This window comes from Diplotaxodon limnothrissa, linkage group LG10 (genome assembly GCF_057381915.1).
Source record: "Diplotaxodon limnothrissa isolate DT_005_m linkage group LG10, D_limnothrissa_male_GT1.1, whole genome shotgun sequence".
NCBI lineage: Eukaryota > Metazoa > Chordata > Actinopteri > Cichliformes > Cichlidae > Diplotaxodon > Diplotaxodon limnothrissa.
In genome coordinates, this window is record NC_140605.1 from 3,918,069 (window position 1) to 3,936,755 (window position 18,687).

At 41.6% G+C, this 18,687-nt stretch overlaps 2 protein-coding genes across 2 annotated transcripts; both read right to left on the reverse strand.

Moving 5' to 3' along the window:
- Positions 1 to 1,642: 1,642 nt before the first annotated feature.
- LOC146623746 (interferon regulatory factor 2-binding protein 1-like) lies at positions 1,643 to 5,410 on the reverse strand. Its single transcript, XM_085363325.1, has 2 exons — positions 3,394 to 5,410; positions 1,643 to 2,357 (listed from the first exon to the last, which is right to left on the reverse strand). The coding sequence occupies exon 1, from the start codon at positions 5,201 to 5,203 to the stop codon at positions 3,419 to 3,421; it is 1,785 nt and encodes a 594-aa protein (XP_085219451.1). The 5' UTR covers positions 5,204 to 5,410; the 3' UTR covers positions 1,643 to 2,357; positions 3,394 to 3,418.
- A 1,606-nt stretch (positions 5,411 to 7,016) lies between these two features.
- Positions 7,017 to 18,623, reverse strand: hnrnpl (heterogeneous nuclear ribonucleoprotein L). Its single transcript, XM_085364280.1, has 14 exons — positions 18,462 to 18,623; positions 17,887 to 18,005; positions 17,295 to 17,532; positions 15,524 to 15,611; positions 15,313 to 15,407; positions 15,150 to 15,222; positions 10,427 to 10,462; positions 10,088 to 10,156; positions 9,713 to 9,963; positions 8,846 to 8,967; positions 8,539 to 8,740; positions 7,792 to 7,849; positions 7,261 to 7,356; positions 7,017 to 7,139 (listed from the first exon to the last, which is right to left on the reverse strand). Exons 1-14 carry the CDS (start codon positions 18,621 to 18,623, stop codon positions 7,081 to 7,083), a joined length of 1,668 nt encoding a protein of 555 aa, XP_085220406.1. The 3' UTR covers positions 7,017 to 7,080.
- Between the last annotated feature and the right edge of the window lie 64 nt (positions 18,624 to 18,687).

Below are 18,687 nucleotides of genomic sequence, written 5' to 3' on the forward strand. Positions count from 1 at the left end.
GAGGCGCTACAGGAGCCTCTGGACTAAGACCACCAGGTACCGGAACAGCTTCTTCCCCACAGCTGTCAGACTCCTGAACTCTGCCTCCTGACATCTGACCCACGTTAAACTCATGGACTGAACATACACACACCCACAATGGACAACTGTACCCTCAAACACAATAATAACATGGACTGAACCACCACTCACAACCACTAGCACTTTATATAGCCTCTGTAGAAACTATCTACACCCTCACTTATCTTAACTGCACTACTGTATAGCTCTGTAATAATCTTTCTGTACATTCGATAATCTTTAATCCTACAACTGTTTACAACTTGCATAGTTCCCATTTCTGTATAGCTGTATATCCCAGATTCTGTAAAGTTATTTATTTCATATTCTGTATAGTTTTTCATATTTATATCCTGTTCATATCCTGTACATAGCTTGTACTCACTACAGCCTGTACATACTTATAGTTATAGAATATTCACAACATACTTCATACCGTGTACATTATAACATACCATAATAGACCCATTTCTGTAATATACTCACATATCTATATTATTGCTAATATATATTGTAATATATCTATATCACTAAAGCACTTCTGGATGGATGCAAACTGCATTTCGTTGCCCTGTACCTGTGCATGTGCAATGACAATAAAGTTGAATTCTATTCTATTCTATTCTAAAAGTGATTCGATTTGATTTGTTGTACCTAACTAAAACCACTCAATGAAGCATAAACTATGCATTCCATTGTCATGGGAATGCGCATGTATTAATTTGGAGATTCAGAAAACATGTTTTATGGTATATATATATATATATATATATACATACAATTCACTACTTTGATATTAAAATGTATACACTTTAAAGCTCCAGAACTCCAGCTGTCACCTTAGAAACGAACAGCACCAAAGAGCACACTTGGCAATTATAATTATTAGCTTAAATGGAAATTTTTTACCGCATCTATGCACTGAATTACCAGCAGTGTTTTAGTTTTTATATTCTTTATAGATTTTAAACAACCACTGTATTATTGGCTGATAATGTCTCTGTCACTCAGCGATCATTTTGTGGGGAAGAACAATCACATGGTACATAAAACACCCCCTTTTCTATGTGTGTGCCCACAGACCCTGAAGCAGAAAGCACAGCCCAACAGATAATACCACCATTGTGGTACCCAAAAGCCTGGACGTGTTGAATTTCATTCGTAGTACACCCCTCAGGCTGTTCATACTACTGCAGCCAGGTCACCTAAGTGCATGTAAATACACATTGTTCAGTTTGTTTACAACCCTGCTAATAGTGGTTTGTGGAAAAGATTCTAATCATGCCAGTGAGCTGGTGTGGGATTTCCCTATTTTTCCTGTCAAAAATATTTATCTAATAAAGTTTTATATAAATGCACAACTGAGGCTTCCAACGGTCATTAGTAGAAAAGCGGCAAAGTGACTAAGTTTTAACTACATTGTCATTTATTGTAGAATTGACCTGTTAAGATCACATGAGTATGTGGGTTAACCATTGAAGATTGTGATGCTAATAATTTTACCATACATAGAATTTAAAAAGTAAATAGACAAAACAAGCTTACTTGCATGATAGAAGAACTAATTAGTGACTGATGCCAGGGTTATCAGTGAATACAGCATACACAGCTACAATACAATAAAATTACATTGAGCATGAAGCCATCTTTGGTCTTCTCATCACTATAAACAAATACATAGAAATTTGTATTGTATCAAAAATAGAAATTACATAGCCATATTGAAAGAAAATTCACATTTTTGACACACAATATAAAGAGAATAACAAGTGACGTATTGTAAGGTTTACATTTTTCTCCCCTTGGCTTTAAGGACCCAATGGTTTTAACATTTTTTGAACATTCGTTTTTAAAGAATTGCATCATTCTGTCAAACCATGTAAAAAGTATCCTGCATCTGTGTCAGACAGGATGCAAAAACCAACAACAAAAAAAAGATCAGATTGTCATTGTTGGGGGGGGGGGGAAGTGTGTGCTTTTAATCCTGGGCTTTTTGAAATGAGGCCTCTACCACACTAGGAAAAAAAAATAAATAGATTTTTTTGGGGGTTTTTTTTGTTTTTTTAAAAGGATGGAGAGAGATTGGGTCGAGACTTGATTCGATCACGATGCAGCCCCGATGCTCAGACGTTTCCCTCCTCTCGTGAGTGAGTCTTGTCTCGAGTTACCGGTCTTTGTGTAGTGGTCCTCCTGGGCTTCAGAGTTATTTGGCTCTTGGAGGCACACATGATGAACTACAGCCAAAGTGGACCTCTGCTTGAGATTATAGGTAAGTGCTTTCACTGTGTTTTAATCCACTGTGGAAAAAGAAGAAAGCCATGTAAGAATATCAAACAGTAGAGTGACACAGGGATTCTTTGTCCCACAGCTCAGACCTGATATTGAGATGCATCTAATACATACAGGTAACTCCACATTCAAAAATATTCTCACACAGTAACATCAAGAAGATATCTGATATCATTCTAAAAGAGAACAAAGAGGCTAAAAACATTACAAGGCTCATGTAGATGAATTTTTAAGAAACAAAGTTGTGCCACAGATGGTGTGCCCCCACAGAGCCCTGCTCACAGCATCATGAGATTACATGAAATCTCCAATGAGACATCAGGTTGTCTAATGCCTAACATACACTAACACTGAAATCTGGTGCCTTCTAACATCTAAAGACAACTTATCAGAAGTCAAAAGTTTTAGTCATGTATTATTCCATCACTTTTGATTCTGTCTGAGCTCTGGCCAAGTCATATGAGCACCTCAGACCTGATGATGGGAGTGTGCCACAACTTCAGCAAAACTATCAAGTCGTCATAAGGAGATTTCATCCATTTCTAACACTGAAATCACTAGTGTAGCAGTTTACACATTTGCTTAGTTCAATTCCAGCCAGAGACTAATACATTTTCGGGTTGCATGTGGCGTAGTGACCCCTCGTGACAAGGAAGAGTTGAAAGTAACTCAACAGTGTCACTGAAATCATCAGAGAAATTGGCTGGGCAAAGCTAGCACCTACAAATTATTTTTTTTCCCAAATTGGTCAAAAAAACAAAACAAAAACCTTGTCTGACATCTACCACCAAAGATATTCTAATTTCTAGAATAGTGTTGAAGAAATATTAACACACAAGTTGTTTAACAAATGTTTATATATAACATTTGTTAAACAATTTGGGCTGCAGTTACCCTATTTAATAAAAGCACATGTGAAACCATATGCCTGCACTTGTCTGCCATTTTTATTTATTTTTAACTGCTTTTGATAGTTGCTTTAACACTCGCTGATAAAGTTCTGCTATAAAACAAAGAGGCCTGCTCCTCTCAGGTTTTTCTCACCATTCACTGCCAAAAGGATGGAGGGTCAAGGGTCGTTCTCCTTCTTTACTGTCACATCTCCTTCTCCAGCTAGGATGGTTGAGATCTCACCCTGCATGAAGGCCCAAGGCACAGTGGATCCGGCCAGGGGGCAGCGTTCTCCGCTGGGGCAGTAAACCTCTCCTCCTTGACCTTGGCTGCGGATGAACCCTCGGGTGCAGGGGAAGCAGAACTTGTGGTGCGGGACTGAGGGACACTGGACAAAGTGAGTGTCCTCCAGGCGCTCTCTGCAGAGGGTGCAGCAAAGCAGGGTGCCTGGGGTGCTACTTGTAGACTCCCCAGTGTTTGTGTTGTTACTTTGTCCTCCAGTGCTCAGACCCTGCCCTACAGCTGCCTGAGAGACTGAGGTGGAGGGAGTCGAGGGGCTGCTGCTGCTGGGGCGCCCAGCTGAGGAGGAGTGGGCTGTGGACATACTGGGGCTCTCTCTGGCCATGTGACTGGAACTCAGGCCATCTGCCACTCCCATAAGTGCTGAGATGGGTGAAGGCTGGTTGTGTAGACGAGGTGGGCCCTCTTGAGGTACAGCCATGCCAGGAAGAGGTTCCATGCCTGAGTACGTGCCCCGGGGCCAGGGCTCCCTCACAGGGTGTTCGGCCCTTCCCTCACTCTCTCCGTTCTCAGAGCCTGGAGAAGCCTTTCGGCGCCTGGTGGTGCCCTTGGCTGGTCCGGGGCGTCCAGGAGCTGCCAAAGACAGCACTGGGTCTGGCTGTGGCAGAACCTCTGGGATTGGAGGCTCTTTAAACATACGCACACCATCATTCAACAGCTCAGACAGCCCACGCCAGTCTCCGGTGCCTTGCCGTTTCTCATATTCCACGTAGCGCAGCCCAGAGTTTACTGCCTTACCAGCATCTTTGGCGGAGTCACGGAACATCTGCCTGACCAGATCTGGAACTCCTGAGTAGATCATTCCAGAGCCAGAGGGATACTCCGCGAACACCCTCAGCTCAAACTCTGGAGTAGCGCTAGCATCAAAGGCCAGAACACGCCCCATCAGATTATGGTCTTTCCTGAAGCGCACATTGAAGGGGACACAGCTGCTGAGAGCTACCAGCACATCCCGAACTGCTTTGGGACGGTTAGGCCAGCCTTCCACTCTACTACGAGCCACCTCATTCAGTTCAGCCATTACTTCACTGTTCCTCCACACTGCCGGATCTATGCCCACTAGAGTAGAAGTGCTAGGTCCCATACCCAGGGACACAGCCTGTCTTCTGCCACTGTCGCTTATTATGGGGCCAGCTGAGACGGCAATAGGAGCGGCCCCAGCTCTCGTGCTTGTTAATGGGGTTAAAATCCCATGAGAAGCTGTTGCTACTAGCCCCTGAGCTATCAAGGCATGGGGTATGGTGTTATGAAGACTAGAAACTACCCCAGGCATAGCCCGACGAGTGTTCGGGCTCTGTCGGCTGCCCTCTGACAAAGCTACATCTTCAGCTCTATGCAGACCATTGGGGAGGCGAGAAGAAGCCCCATACTCACCCCTCCCCCGGTCTACACGCTCTCCGTGATGCCGCCCCGCTTCAAGGGGCCCAGCAGAGCTGGGTTTGCCCTGCTGTGGACCAGGGGACCTGCCGTCTAAAACTCCGTGAGTGCTCTTCAGCTGCCTGGCAGTTTCAATGAGGAGTTCTATCCGGTCTGCGCCGTCGTAGTTGACACAACCCCGGCATACAGCTTCGCTGAACTCCCACAGCATAGCCCAAGGCATCTTGGGCAGGTCGCAGAGGTAGCACCATTGCCGTCTCGAGGAAGACTGCGAGGCGGAGGACATGTTGTTTACAGGCCCTCGACCAAACTTTCTTCGGAGGCCTACACGTTACGGACTACGTTTTGCAGCGATTCTTCAGTCCTCCGACACCATTCGCCACATACTGCGGATTTTACAACAGAAAATAACAAAAAACTAAGTTCAAAATCCGACTACTGGCGGTAACATTCAAAACTTAACGACGTCTTCTTTCTCGTTTGTTCGTGTCAGCCTGTGTGGAAGGAAGTAAAATGTTATAAGACACCGGAAACACCTACGCGGCCAGGGCTCAGAGCACTATGGGAGACGTAGTTTCTCTTTAAAGCCATTGTTTCTTATTTTCTAGATTTTTAATATTAAATTTCTTTTGAGCAACAAAGTAATCAGACCACATAGAAACGGAACAGTTGTAAACAATTAGTAAAGGGAAAAATTCAGAGGGACTACTTTACTGGCGACAAGATACATAAGTAGCGGAGATACTGACGCTAGTCGGACGCGTTTTTCTGTGAAACCTGTTTAACTGGAGCTGGTTTGTTTTGGGATGGGAGACAGAAAACACGGCTTGTGTTGCGGTTACTTTGATTAACAGAGGACAGGCAGTCTTGGTGCTGTAATGCTGGAGACATATGAGAAATATTATATATATATACTCCACTTCCTGCACAGACGTGACAGTTTCAAACTCAGCTTCACTGGGATGATGAGAAGTCACATAGTGAAAATCTCCAGTGGGAACGATGTACTTTGCATTAAGATTCGTCTCTCTCACAGTGGTAACAGGGAAACTGATTCTTCTACAACATATATATATATATTTTTTTAATAGAAGAATAACTCTGGAGAATAATCTTATAAGGACAATAGAAATAGGTTTGCATTGAACAAATCGCAGGGTATATTTTTCTATACCTATTTCTTGAGATGTATAAAAAGTTACAATAATTAATGTTCATATTATCTATGCTCAAAGTTCAAAAATTATGTCAGTAAATAATCCTTGTGAGCTGAAAGCTGATTGTTTTTTCTGTTGTCAGTGAGAGTGGATATTCATATGGTCTCAGGTACACAGCTCTGAGTAGCAACTTTGCCCACCTGCAGGGCAGTTAGGACAGGCAGTAAGAAAGATGCACTAGGTTCCTTCAACCTAGCTGTCTGAGGGAACATTACAGGAAGTCATTCCTTCCCACCGCTATCAGACTCTTTAATCATCCACTTGGGTCAGGTCCACACACACAGAACAGGATTAATCCAATTTATACCCATATCTCTTCATTTTATACAAGTGCTTGTATATTTGATGTTATGACAACTATCCCCTCCCTACAATCCCCAGCCAGCTGAAGCAGATCTCTTCCTGCCAGGTGTTTCTTCCTGTTAAAAGGGATTTCTTCCTTCCCAATATCATCAAGTGCTTTGCTACAAGAAATAGTCTGATTGTTGTAGTTTTCTCTATAATATTGTAGGGTATTTGACTTAGAGTCATCTCAAGGTGCTTTACACTGTAAGTTTGAACTGGAGCAATATGAATAAAACTGATTTGAGAGAATGCATTTTATTTTCAAGAATGGATTTGAAGAAATAATACAACACAATCTCTGATTATGTGACACTGGTTAAATTATTAGCAACATTATGGTTACTGTTGGCTTTATTTAATAACCAAAAGACAGAAGGTGGCGGGCGATCAAACGTAGTGTTGTGAACATACAAAATAAACAACAAGTTGAAGAACATGGTAAAAGTAAAATAAATTATTTTAAAAAATTATAATTTAAGTAACATTTTCTAAAGCACGTTAATCCTAATTATTGTCAACACAGCTTTAATGGTACGTGAAACAGAGCTGCAGTATACTCTATCCAAAGACAGAAAACATTACAAATGGTTTCAAGGAAGATTTAGTTGGCATGGTGTGTAGTCGAGAAACACAGCTTCAGTGTATAAGGGTAAGGCCCACCTAGAATATAGAAGCCAGAAGAAAACTTTCATCATAAAATGTAGAAAATGTCATTAAGGGTTCAAATGTACAACATACCAAGAACCACGTTGGCTTGTTGATCTACATGTTAAATACTTACTAGGGTTTTTCATCTGATAATGGTTCATCATAGCTAGTGCTTCCATGGCATCATTGATGGATTCCCACTCAAGCAGGCCAGATGAACTGCGCTCACCTGTCAAATCACATGACATTACCATGCTGAATAACACTTCTGTATTAAAAAGCCGTTAGTACACAACAGCACAACCAAATAATGAGATAATAACTTTAGTGACAACAAGTGTGGGGCGATCGTGGCTCAAGAGTTGGGAGTTCGTCTTGTAATCGGAAGGTTGCTGGTTCGAGCCCCGGTTCCGACAGTCTCGGTCGTTGTGTCCTTGGGCAAGACACTTCACCTACTGGTGGTGGTCAGAGGGCCCGGTGGCGCCAGTGTCGCCTTAGTCAGTGCGCCCCAGGGCGGCTGTGGCTACACTGTAGCTTGCTATCACCAGTGTGTGAATGTGTGTGTGAATGGGTGGATGATTGTGTATAGTGTAAAGCGCTTTGGGGTACTTAGGACCAAGTAAAGCGCTATACAAATACAGACCATTTACAACATATTACTCACTCTTTCCAGTGAAAAGTTTCACACTTGTGGGCCTCTTGATTCCAAGTTCATCACAGACCTGAGCACAGAAACACGTTTCAGTGAAAATGTGAGATGGATGCAGTGTTGCCAACTCCTCAGCAAGGAAAATCGCTATTGGCTGTCCTATAAGTCGCTAAATGACATCTTTGCATAATTGGTCCTACCGATGTAATTATAACAGACGCTGTAGGAGAGAGAAATAACATTGTGGAAGAGACAGAGTGAGTTAAAAAAAAAAACCCTAAAAAAATAATTCCAACCCTCCTCCTTTATCCGGATTTTGGACCTGCAAAAGTGACCCGAAATAGGCACTCTGGTGGAGTTACTGTTTTGGTGTGTGTGTCTTTTTAACTAGTTTTAAACCTTTTGATCCACAAAAAGTAACAGTAAAAGAACATTTTTATAGGGGAATATCTCCTGCTCTGACATCAGCTCGGGGCGACTGCTGCGTGAGGACTACCTGCCTGCCGCTTGTGAGCATTTTCACATGGGCGAGTTGCCCACGGCAGCACCCGCTGCTTGTTGAGAGTAAGAGTGATACGTGCTTTCATGTGAAAAAGTCGTCATAAGTCTCCAATAACACCAGAAAAAGTCACTAGATTTGTCGCTAGTCGCTTTTTAGAAAAAAGTCGCTAAGGGGTCTGAAAACTCGCTAAGTTGGCAACACTGGATGGATGCTTTTGGCCATCACAGATAGCAACCTTTGTTGCTTTTTTTTTTTTTTACCTGATTAAAGATCTCAGCAGAGATGTCGGGTTGTGCATTAAAGAAGTGTAAGACGTTGCTCGGATGCTGGATTCGGTTTTTAGCCGCCTGCTCTGGTGAGGTGAAGCGGTTGTTGCGTGATCCATGGAAATCTTTAAAGCTGCTTGTGTTGTCCTCTAACTGGTAGCACTGTCCCGGCACTATAGCCTGTTGCTTGGACACACTGAAAGAAATAAGGCCAGAGGTCTTGCATCTGTTGTTTATTTTTAAGGGAGAAATTTATCTCTAAAAGTCTGTGCTGATGTTTCTAAATTGTTTCTGTTCTTACCAAACATTGAGTTTCTGTCCAAAAAGGAAGTTATTGTTCAGATGAGTAATGGCCCTGTCCACAGAGTAACAGTCTCCCATCTCCACCATTGCTGCTCCAGGTTTACTCTTCATGAACTTGACCTGAAAGAAAAATAGACTAAAACAATATTACCCAGCAGTACACACAGTATTTAAACATGAACTTTTTATGATGACTTTTGTGCCGACACCTCCTTGCAATGGGACAAACAAAAAAGACCTTCAGATTGTCTGAAGGATGGACTTGTCTTTCTCCCACTTCCAGCATCAACAGTAAGCTACACCATCACATAGTAGCTCAGAAATGGAGCCCACTAACATCAACAACCAACAGGCTTTTTTTTTTTTGTTATTGTTAGCAATGTTAGCAATCAAGCACAAAAAGACTAGCCAGCTGGCTGGCTTTGGATAACAAGCGATCTGTCCCTCTTAGCAGGTAAGGTGTTACCTACCATCAGAGAAATGAAAGCTTTATCCAAAAAAGATCATCTGAGGAAACTGGAATTTGGCCCTCAGTGGAAAAAACAAAACAAAACACTGGCGGCATTCAGTGCTACCCCTCGGCCTCCTAGCAGATACAGCTAGAAGGATATATCAGTTTATATATCAGTTTCAAAATTCTGCATCGCCTTGTTCTCAAGTGATCATATTCAAAAAATGTTTCAACATTAGTACACGACCAAAATGGCTGACAAGTTAGTATCGCGTGCTAAGCTTTCACGTGTCTGCAAATCTTCTTTGCGCCCCTTTCAGTTGTTGGAAAGATGGCAAAATATTATAAATGTCCTTCACTTATGGGGTCTAACAGCAAAACAATGACTTGATGCTTCAGTCAGCTTTCACTTACCCTCTCTACATTGCCATACAGGCAAAAGATGTTGAAGACCTTGTCAGCATTGATCTTAGAGGGCTCCAGGCCATATACCATAAGAACTGGAGAGTCAGCGTGAGGACCGTACTCGGGCGGTGGCGGTCCATATCCAGGACCGTAGCGCTGGTTACCCCGACCACGCCCACCCATGCCTGGCCCCATGCGATGGGGAGGAGGGGGGCCATAGCTGTCATCGTTGTAGCCATGATAACCTCCCTGTGGTCCACCTTAAGATGGGGAAAAAACCCCAAAACAAACAAGCAAAACAAAAAAAACAAACATAATTGTAACAGATTTTGAGCAGTGTCCGTTTTTCTACATGTCACACTAATTTGATTATGCGATGTTTACCATAATCAGGTGGGTGATCGCCCAGAAGAGCAGGCTGCCTCTGCCGTTTGTTAGGATTGGCATTGGGATCTATAATAGATTAAAAAAAAAAAAAAGTTGCCCATCAAACAGCTTCTTTACCACGTGTCTCAAAGGTACCTTGCATGGGCTACAACATGCTAAGGGACATGTTTGTGAATGGCATGCAACTGAAGGGCCTGAAATCTTTAAAAAGTGTTCAAACAGTCAGCAGGTTTTACAGGTGACATAATGGAGATTTTCTTTTTCCACAGTGACTTTGAAAGATAGCGTTCAAATTTTAAAGTCTTACATCTGCCATTCTACTACAAGCGCACACACCTTGTGAATTGTTCCAATTGCCTTCACCATCAGCATCTGTGCAGGTACACATGACACACGTCAAATCCAATAAAACATCATGAAAAAAAGTAGCAATCTGGCAACACTGTATAAACACATTTCATCACATGCTCAGTTGTTTCGAATAGAGACATTAAAACAGAAAATCAAAGAGTAAAATACGCAATGTGCTAAGAGCAGCACCTGCTGTTTTATTGAAAACTATTTGAATATCAGTATACATTTATTACAAGCCAGGACACAGATATAACATGAGTGAAAAAACATCAAGCACTGAAACTAATAACATGGTGAAAAATTAAACCAGCGACGTCGGCTGATTTAACTTCAACAAAAAGTACGAACAGATTTATTTTTGTTCAAAGAAGGCTTTCCTTCAGCTCAGTTCACCAAAACTCAGTAAATTAAACTCTTAAACCAGTATCTGTTTAGCAGGCACCTTCTCTGTAAGGTTAGGGTAGAACTTCTTTACTCCCTATGCAATCACTTATCTAAACCATCAAGTTCTCAGTAATAATTTTGTCACTATGTGCACATCATCCGTGGTAAACAATCATTTCCGCCACCTGTTTGTTTATTTACAGGCTGCAAATGAAGGTCTTCATGTGGAACCTCTATGTAAAATGCTTTCAATGGTGCATTTAAACCTAAACATCAGAACATCTGGCACGGCACTCAAGCACACCCATAATCCTAGTGTCATGGACAGTTTCACAATCACAGTGTTGGCCATGTTGGACAGCTACATTGGCCTGACAGAAATATTAAAACTAGCAATGCGAGTTGAGAAATCTGGAAGGAGTCACCAGATGTCAAGTCTTATTTTCCAAAAATATAAGCATCAATATCTCTCTCTCTCTATTTGATTTAAAAAAAGAAAGAAAAGAAAAACTTGGTTCCATTACATCCTTACAAACCATCTCCCATGTTGTTGTGTCATTATGCATGATAACCAAATTTCACATATATAAAAAAAAGAAGTTAAAGATCTGCCTTGTGACTCACATTTGAAATTTTTATCTCATACTACAGTCTAAAATGCTTTGAAATTGACTGGACTTTGTGAAGTTTTGTGAAAACTTTTAATCTCTCATCCAAAAAACAACTCTACACACACAGGTCAAGATCAAATATTCTTTACAACTGCTCGGTTCATGTGTTGTACTGCAGCAACCTATAATTGTACTCTTTAAAATGAATTACGTGACTATTACATAAAAGACATCTCCATCTCCCAATTTAAATCAACAGTACGCGATTTCTCCCCACAATACTTTTGAACTGTTAACCATGAAGTTAGATTATTCATTTATTTCAGTACTTACAGCACCATACATGGAGCATGGGACACAGTGAGAAGAAAGGGGGCAGTCTTCAGCAAGGATGCTACTCGCCAATCTCTGACTCCAGCCTCAACTCATTCTCCCTCTTCTTGTCTTTTCTTTCTTCTTTCCTTCCTTCCTTCCTTGCATCTCCACCACCAGAGAGAAAAGTACTTCCATGCGTCCATGTTGGGTTTTGACTTGCTGCCGCTCTGTTTTTGGAAATTGTGCTATTAGAGGCTCATTTCCAGCTTACCGTGCTCTGACCATAAAGCAGGACATATGCACCGATTGAGTGGGCTGTCAGTCCACAGACACACTGAGCCAAACCTGCATCACACGGGAGGCGTTAAAGGCATCACTATGGTCCAGTGCAAAAAAAAAAAAAAAAAAAAAAAAAGGAAAAATGAAAACAATGCAGAAACAACACAAGAATAGCACAAAGAGGAGAAGGGAAATGGGAAGGAAGGTACAGGGGGAAAAAAACAAACAAAAAAAACAAAAAAAAAACAGAACACCAGAGTCCATAAATGCAGAAAGCTTTGGGAAAGATCTGTAATCTGTTTGCCTCTGTGCTTGTATGCTTGATAGGTGTCTGATGCTTGTGTCTTCATGGACCCCCCATGGATATTTCTTCTTGTGTAAAAATGGCACTCACTTGATGTCGTTTATTTGGTTTAATAGCTGTCAGCCACTTGCAAAGCTTGACAATAAGTCACTAGAAATATGATGTGCTGTCATAGCAGTTCAGCTGTATGTTGCCTTGGATATTCGGATCGCTGTGTTGTCATGTGGTGTTCGGCACAGGAAGGTAGAGATGAGGAGTATTAGCATGGCCTCTTTTTTGTATACCGCCCCCATATGTGGTGTCATCTGTTCCCTGGTCAGGCTGAGTGTGTCTGAAAACTCCTTTGTTGCTTCCTGTGGTTGTGTTAGGGTAAGCACATCCCAACAGTTGGGAGGTGTGGTCGCTATGGCCACACAGCTGACCCCCACCCTCATCATCAATGTGTTGTGTCAAAGTGGGGACTCCTCGGAGCTCTGCAGATGGCATGTACTGTAGTGGTAAAGTGATGGTAGTAGATGCTTATCAATCTACAACATCAGTCTGTAGTGGATATGCGGGGTGTCTGTTCGCATGGCCTTCGAGTATTTCTGTCCCTCAATCTGAAAATGGTGGCTACTGCCCACCATCAAAAATGAAATGGATTCCCATGTCAGGTGGTGGTGATGAGCTTGGAATAAGGAAGTACCGAGTTGAGGTTGTGTTCCGGTATTTGATGCCCCACTGTGTCCGACGTACAGTATGCCATAAAGCAGATTTACATTAGTTGTGGTTGCTGTTATGCTGTAGAAGCCGTTGTGTCTGCTTAGAGGTTGAGGTAAGCCTGTATGATTCTGCACCGTGAGGACACAAGGAGTACCTCTAGGTCGTAAGGCAGTGCAAGCTATGCAATATCAAAAACTTTCTTATGAGGACATGATGTCAAAAACCTGTATGAAACTTGCAATGTACATGTTGTGGTTCCGGCTGTGTGTCAGACAAGTAACTACACCTTTTACAGTGTCTAGTGAAAAATATAAATTCTCCATCAGACAACTGCACCAAAGTAAAGCATGTGCCTGTGATCAGGTTTTAAAAAAACAAACAAAAAACAACAACAAATGAACAAACAGCAGCAGTAGGGTCTTTGTGATCAAGGTGAATTGTCTTTTTCCAGCTACCGTGACATCTGAACAGCCAAGAGTATTAAACTGGTCACAGACTTGGCAGTGCAGCAACACTCATGTTTAAGCATAAAAATCTTATATAATTACCCAAAAAGGTAGCCATTTTCATTCTACACCAATTTTGCTAGAGCTGGTCCTAACATATCGTCAATACTCAAGGTACGCAAAACACATTAGGAACACTGAACTTTGGAGCTTTACTATTTAATTTATTTCATGAAATGCTAATTACTTGGGTTCCACCAAGATTATAACACATGAAATCTGCATTTAACCCATCTTTAAGCTCACATCACTTTCCATATTGTTAACTTTCACTTTGTTTTTTTTGTTAAAAGTGATCATATACTTGACACGTGTGAAAACCATTCATCGAAAATTAATTAAAAAATTAAGTCTCACACTATGACACTAGGACTGTTCGATATCACGATATGAAAACGTCTATCGTTTCATTTTACGCTATCGTTTGTTTCGTGGTGTCACAAAATAAACTGTTTATGGCAATATCTTTTCATCGTTTTGATGGTCACAGTAGAACTTCTTAAAGTTCTCTCTTTCTCTACACTACGGACGGACATGCGACTGTTTTTATGCGTTGTCGTTAGCAACAACAACGGTAAAACCATCGCATGGCTCTGCCGTCTGCTTGCTTATTTTCTACATAAACCTTTCACAATAAAGCTCAAGATCCTGTTGAGATTTTTCAAAATACAGTGAATCACGTGAAAGATGCAGAGTGTTTACGGATGAGAAGCTAAAAAGAGCCGTCAGGTGCTAAAAAAACAAACCTTAGAACAGGCTTTTCCCTGCAGCACGCCGTGTAATAAATACTCAAAGAAAAATTGCGTCTGTTTCAACTTATGTAACACTCGACTCCAGGTACACGACGCCGAGCTGAAAACACTTCACGCAAGTCGAGTTGAGCGAGATTCACAGAATTGACAGAAAATGTAATATTTTTGTGATAAATACTGTTGTCGCCACGATAAATGTTTTATATCAGGATATGAGATTTTGGTCATATCGCACAGCCCTATATGACACATACTGTCTCTGCTGTCAATGCTAACACCCAACAACCTTCCAGCCTGCAAAGTCTGGCCAACATTTGAAACCCATCATCACATGCCTTCTACAGGTCCAACAAGGACACTCAGTTGGAAAGCAGGAAGCCTGATTTAATTCTGACAAAATCTCCACTATGTTTTTAAGGTTAACTGGTGTAACAGCCTCTGCTGTGTTCACTGGATTACAGTTGGCAGAGATGTGAGATTGTGCAGCTGTGACATGCTCTACAGGGAATGTGAACCTATGTGAAGAATGGTGTGCCTGCTTATGCTGCTGTGATTAGTGCGATGGGCTTTTCACATGCACGAACCTATAATTTATGTCAGCTGCCCTGGAGGTTGCTCCTCATGCCCTTACATTGTGCCTGCTGTGTGGCGAGAAAATGCACGAAGACTGTGAAGGCATCGCAGGAATACTGCCTCTGACAGGGCTGAGCTGCATGGTCAAAGAAACCATTCGTCTGTGATCAAAGGCAATACCCCTGGAGGCAGAGAACCCTAACCATCCCATACAATGCCATGAGAGGAAAAGAGAAAGAAAAAAAAAAGAGGGAGGGACAGGCAGGGGCTACACGTTACCTTGGCCACTCAGGTTGGGATTTGTGTAGTCCCATGTGTCCTGGTCATTCTTGAAGACATTGAGTCGCGCTGGCTATAGAAAGGATGGCAAGATGAAAATGATTTTCTTCTCACAAGCACCTGATATTAATAGTCGAGCTACAAAGGGTGGTTAGACACTTACCTTGGCATATTCAATCTTTAGGGTGCAACAGCCAGAGTAGATGTCTGCCCCGTTAAGAGAGGCTTTAGCCCTCTGGGCACTTTGGACCGAATCAAATGTGGAAGCAGTGAGTTAAGGGGAGGTCTGACTGCATAAAGGTTTAAATGCTCATGTAGAAACATACTGATGTTTCTGAGTGGGAGTAGTAAAAAAAAACATGATCTAAAAGGATATTCGACCATGGCCTGAACACCGTTTTTTCTGAAGATGACAATCCTCTGTACAGGGCCACAGTTGTTACAAATAGTGTAGAGTACATCCTGTAGGGTTACACACACAGATTGATACATCACTATCGTGAGAATACTTTATGTGACAACATACATTTCACCTTTAAAACACAAACACACAGTGCTTTGAAAGCTCTTACCCAAAGTCAAAAACTAGATTTTTTAAACGACATCAAAGGGGAAAAGATACTGATGATAGTAGTGACGAGTATTGTAGAGACCAGCAAAGATAAACAGTGAAGCAGGACCAGATGTATGAGACAAAACTCATACAGGTATTTTTAGGGTGGATAAGAACATACGACATATATCTCAGTATTTAATGAGGAATAGGAATAGATCACAGCACAACAAGTACTTTCATTAGAGCAGCTGGAATCATATAAAATAATAGAATTGGAAATACATTTCAGGAACGTTAATATAACTATTTCACATATCTCTTTCTGATGTTTGTTTTCACTAAGCTGGGGATAGTTAACATTCTTTAAGATGGAATCATGTGAAGTTCTGATTGGGTCTGTAGGATACAGGCAAGGAAACTAACCAGCACAGCTACCATATACAGCTGTAGACTGGTCAGCAGCGACTATGAGGCAACATCTAGAGCAGAAACATTACATTAATGCAAGGTTAACTGCATTTACTCTAGGTGCCACTGATTACAGACTCGGAAGTTAATAAATAAAGAAATATTTTTATAATTTTACAGCCCTGATTTCCATTACTTCAGGTCATGAATTTGGACTTTTCCACTGTGTGCTTCTTGTAACATTTTCAATGATTTCGGCTCCAGCTGATCCAGGAGAGAAGGACAACAGTTACCTAAGCAAAAACCTGTAGTGATCCCATATGTGTCAGGAGTATCAGAACAGCTGAAATGCATTTTTTCTAAACACCGCATCTCCATGGCTTTCAAACCCCAAAACACGCTGCGCCAAAAAAATTAGTCCACCCCAAGGATCAGGTCCCCGAACACAAATATAGTAACATAGTGTACGCTGTTAAATACCAAGACGATTGCCATGATTTATACATCAGGGAAACCAAACAATCTCCTTTGAAGCGGATGGCACAACACAGAAGAGCCACCTCGTCAGGCCAGGACTCTGCAGTCTACTTACACCTACAGGCCAGTGGACACTCTTTCAATGATGAGGATGTAACATCCTGGACAGGGAGGAACGCTGGTTTGAGTCAAAGAGGCCATTTACATGAAATGGGAAAGACGATCTCTGAATCGAGGAGGGGGCCTAACGGTACATCTTTCGCCATCTTACAAAGCTGTGATTGCAGCGATTCCCCAACTCTCTGTGAATGGGACTCATGGCCATTGATCAGTGGTTGTTATTCAATGAGCTTGATCAGTGGTTGCTGATCAATGGTCATGAGAATTTGTATATTAATAATCAAGGAACTGACCTCCCAGCCCATTGTTTCTTCATTGGTGATAGTTTCAGTCATTATGCAAATGTAGTGTTTATAAGATTGGGGAAACCTGCAGTCAGCTGAGACTGAAGAAGTCACTTGGATGAGTGACCAAACGTTTCTCCCACTGAAAACGCTGCGTCCAGATGAACAGAATCAACTTTTGGGGATTTTCAATGGATTATCTGACTAGCATTATCAGATACCTGATATCTAACAATGAATTCACTGAATGATCTGTGGGAATATACAATAATAAATTATAAGAAGATGTTTTTACATTACCGTGGTAATGGGATAGATGGGGTTTATAATTGTGAGCAGCAGAACATTGTTGACGCTCCGAGTGTCATCCGAGTCTCCTGGTCTGGAAATCTTCTGACTAGTTGAGTAGTTGATGAAGGCAGGGTGACCTGCAATGTAAACCTGGTTCTCTGCTGCATAAGTAACAGCATTGCAGGAGCCGTTCATGTCCTCATACTCCACCAGGGCCTGCCGCTTCTTGGGCATCATAACCACAAAACTAGACATTAAGCAAGAGAAAGATTTATAGTTCCCACACTGAACCATGTTTAATGAATAAAGGCACAATCAGCCTATTAATTTTAAAACTACACAACTTGAATTTAGTTACAAGCAAACTTACTTTGCCTATAACTTATCAAACCTAAACTAGTGTTATAAATTGAGTTAGGGAATATGAAATTAACAAGAACCAACATTTAAATCAGCTCAATACCTTTTTTTTGTTAGTTGTTAATATTCTGTGGAACATACGGGAGTGTATGGTTGACATCAGACATGTGCACCAATCTCAGTCCACTGAATGCGACAAACACGATAGAGAAGCTTCATTTTAAGTGTGTTCAGCTTTTACCTGATGGTGCCAAACTCTTGCAGGGCTTCCACCAGGTCAGCCTCCATGACACCGTCCACCAAACCCCTGATATGCACCACCGGGGAGGGGAGCGGTTTGTGAGGGTCATCGTAGCTCTCCTATTTTTTTTCATTTAAAAAAAAGAAAGAAAAAGGAAACGCAAGATAATGTTTGCTGAGACATAAACAACACAAAAACAGCCAATCTGTGTCAATCAGCCCTTTAACAATAACTGCACTGGGGATTTGTGTTAGAAACTGACATTAAACTGCAACAGAGTTTTTTTGCAACACTGAAACTAAAACGTGTCTTCTATCTGTACACACAGTGAAATTGCGTGTCATTAAACAGCTATTTCATATTACACAATAAACATGCAATTACTGTTGCTTAAACGAAATCTGACCATACCATTGGCTTGTTTGGTTTGGCTCGCTAGTTAGCTACTTAATTTTAGCTAGCGGTGAGACAAGCACTACTTTTGCTATAAAGTATATTTGTTTCTTAGATAAACAAAACTGGCCCATTTAAGCATACTAAAACACCAACTACCGGAGTCAGAAGGAAACACTTACCGTTGTCATTCCTCCGTCTTCAGTTTTCTGTCTTTTCGTTGCTCTGCCACCTTCTCCGTAGTATCGGCCCGCAGAAGCAGCCATGTTGTCCTGTCCCCTGTGCCGGCCTATTGCTGCATTCCAGATACGTGGGAAAAAACGGGATGGTATTTCCATAACCATCAGCAACGGCTCTATTTTCAATAAACCACTCTAGACTTCCACGGTGTAAGACCGGAGACTTCCT

Coding starts and splice junctions, on each gene's coding strand:
- hnrnpl (XM_085364280.1), bottom strand. CDS start 18,623: ATGGTTATGGAAATACCATCCCGTTTTTTCCCACGTATCTGGAATGCA. Junction 9,964..10,087: donor CGATCACCCACCTGATTATG/GTAAACATCGCA, acceptor CCCCATCTTAAG/GTGGACCACAGGGAGGTTAT. Junction 8,968..9,712: donor TGTATGGCAATGTAGAGAGG/GTAAGTGAAAGC, acceptor TTTTTCTTTCAG/GTCAAGTTCATGAAGAGTAA.
- LOC146623746 (XM_085363325.1), bottom strand. CDS start 5,203: ATGTCCTCCGCCTCGCAGTCTTCCTCGAGACGGCAATGGTGCTACCTC.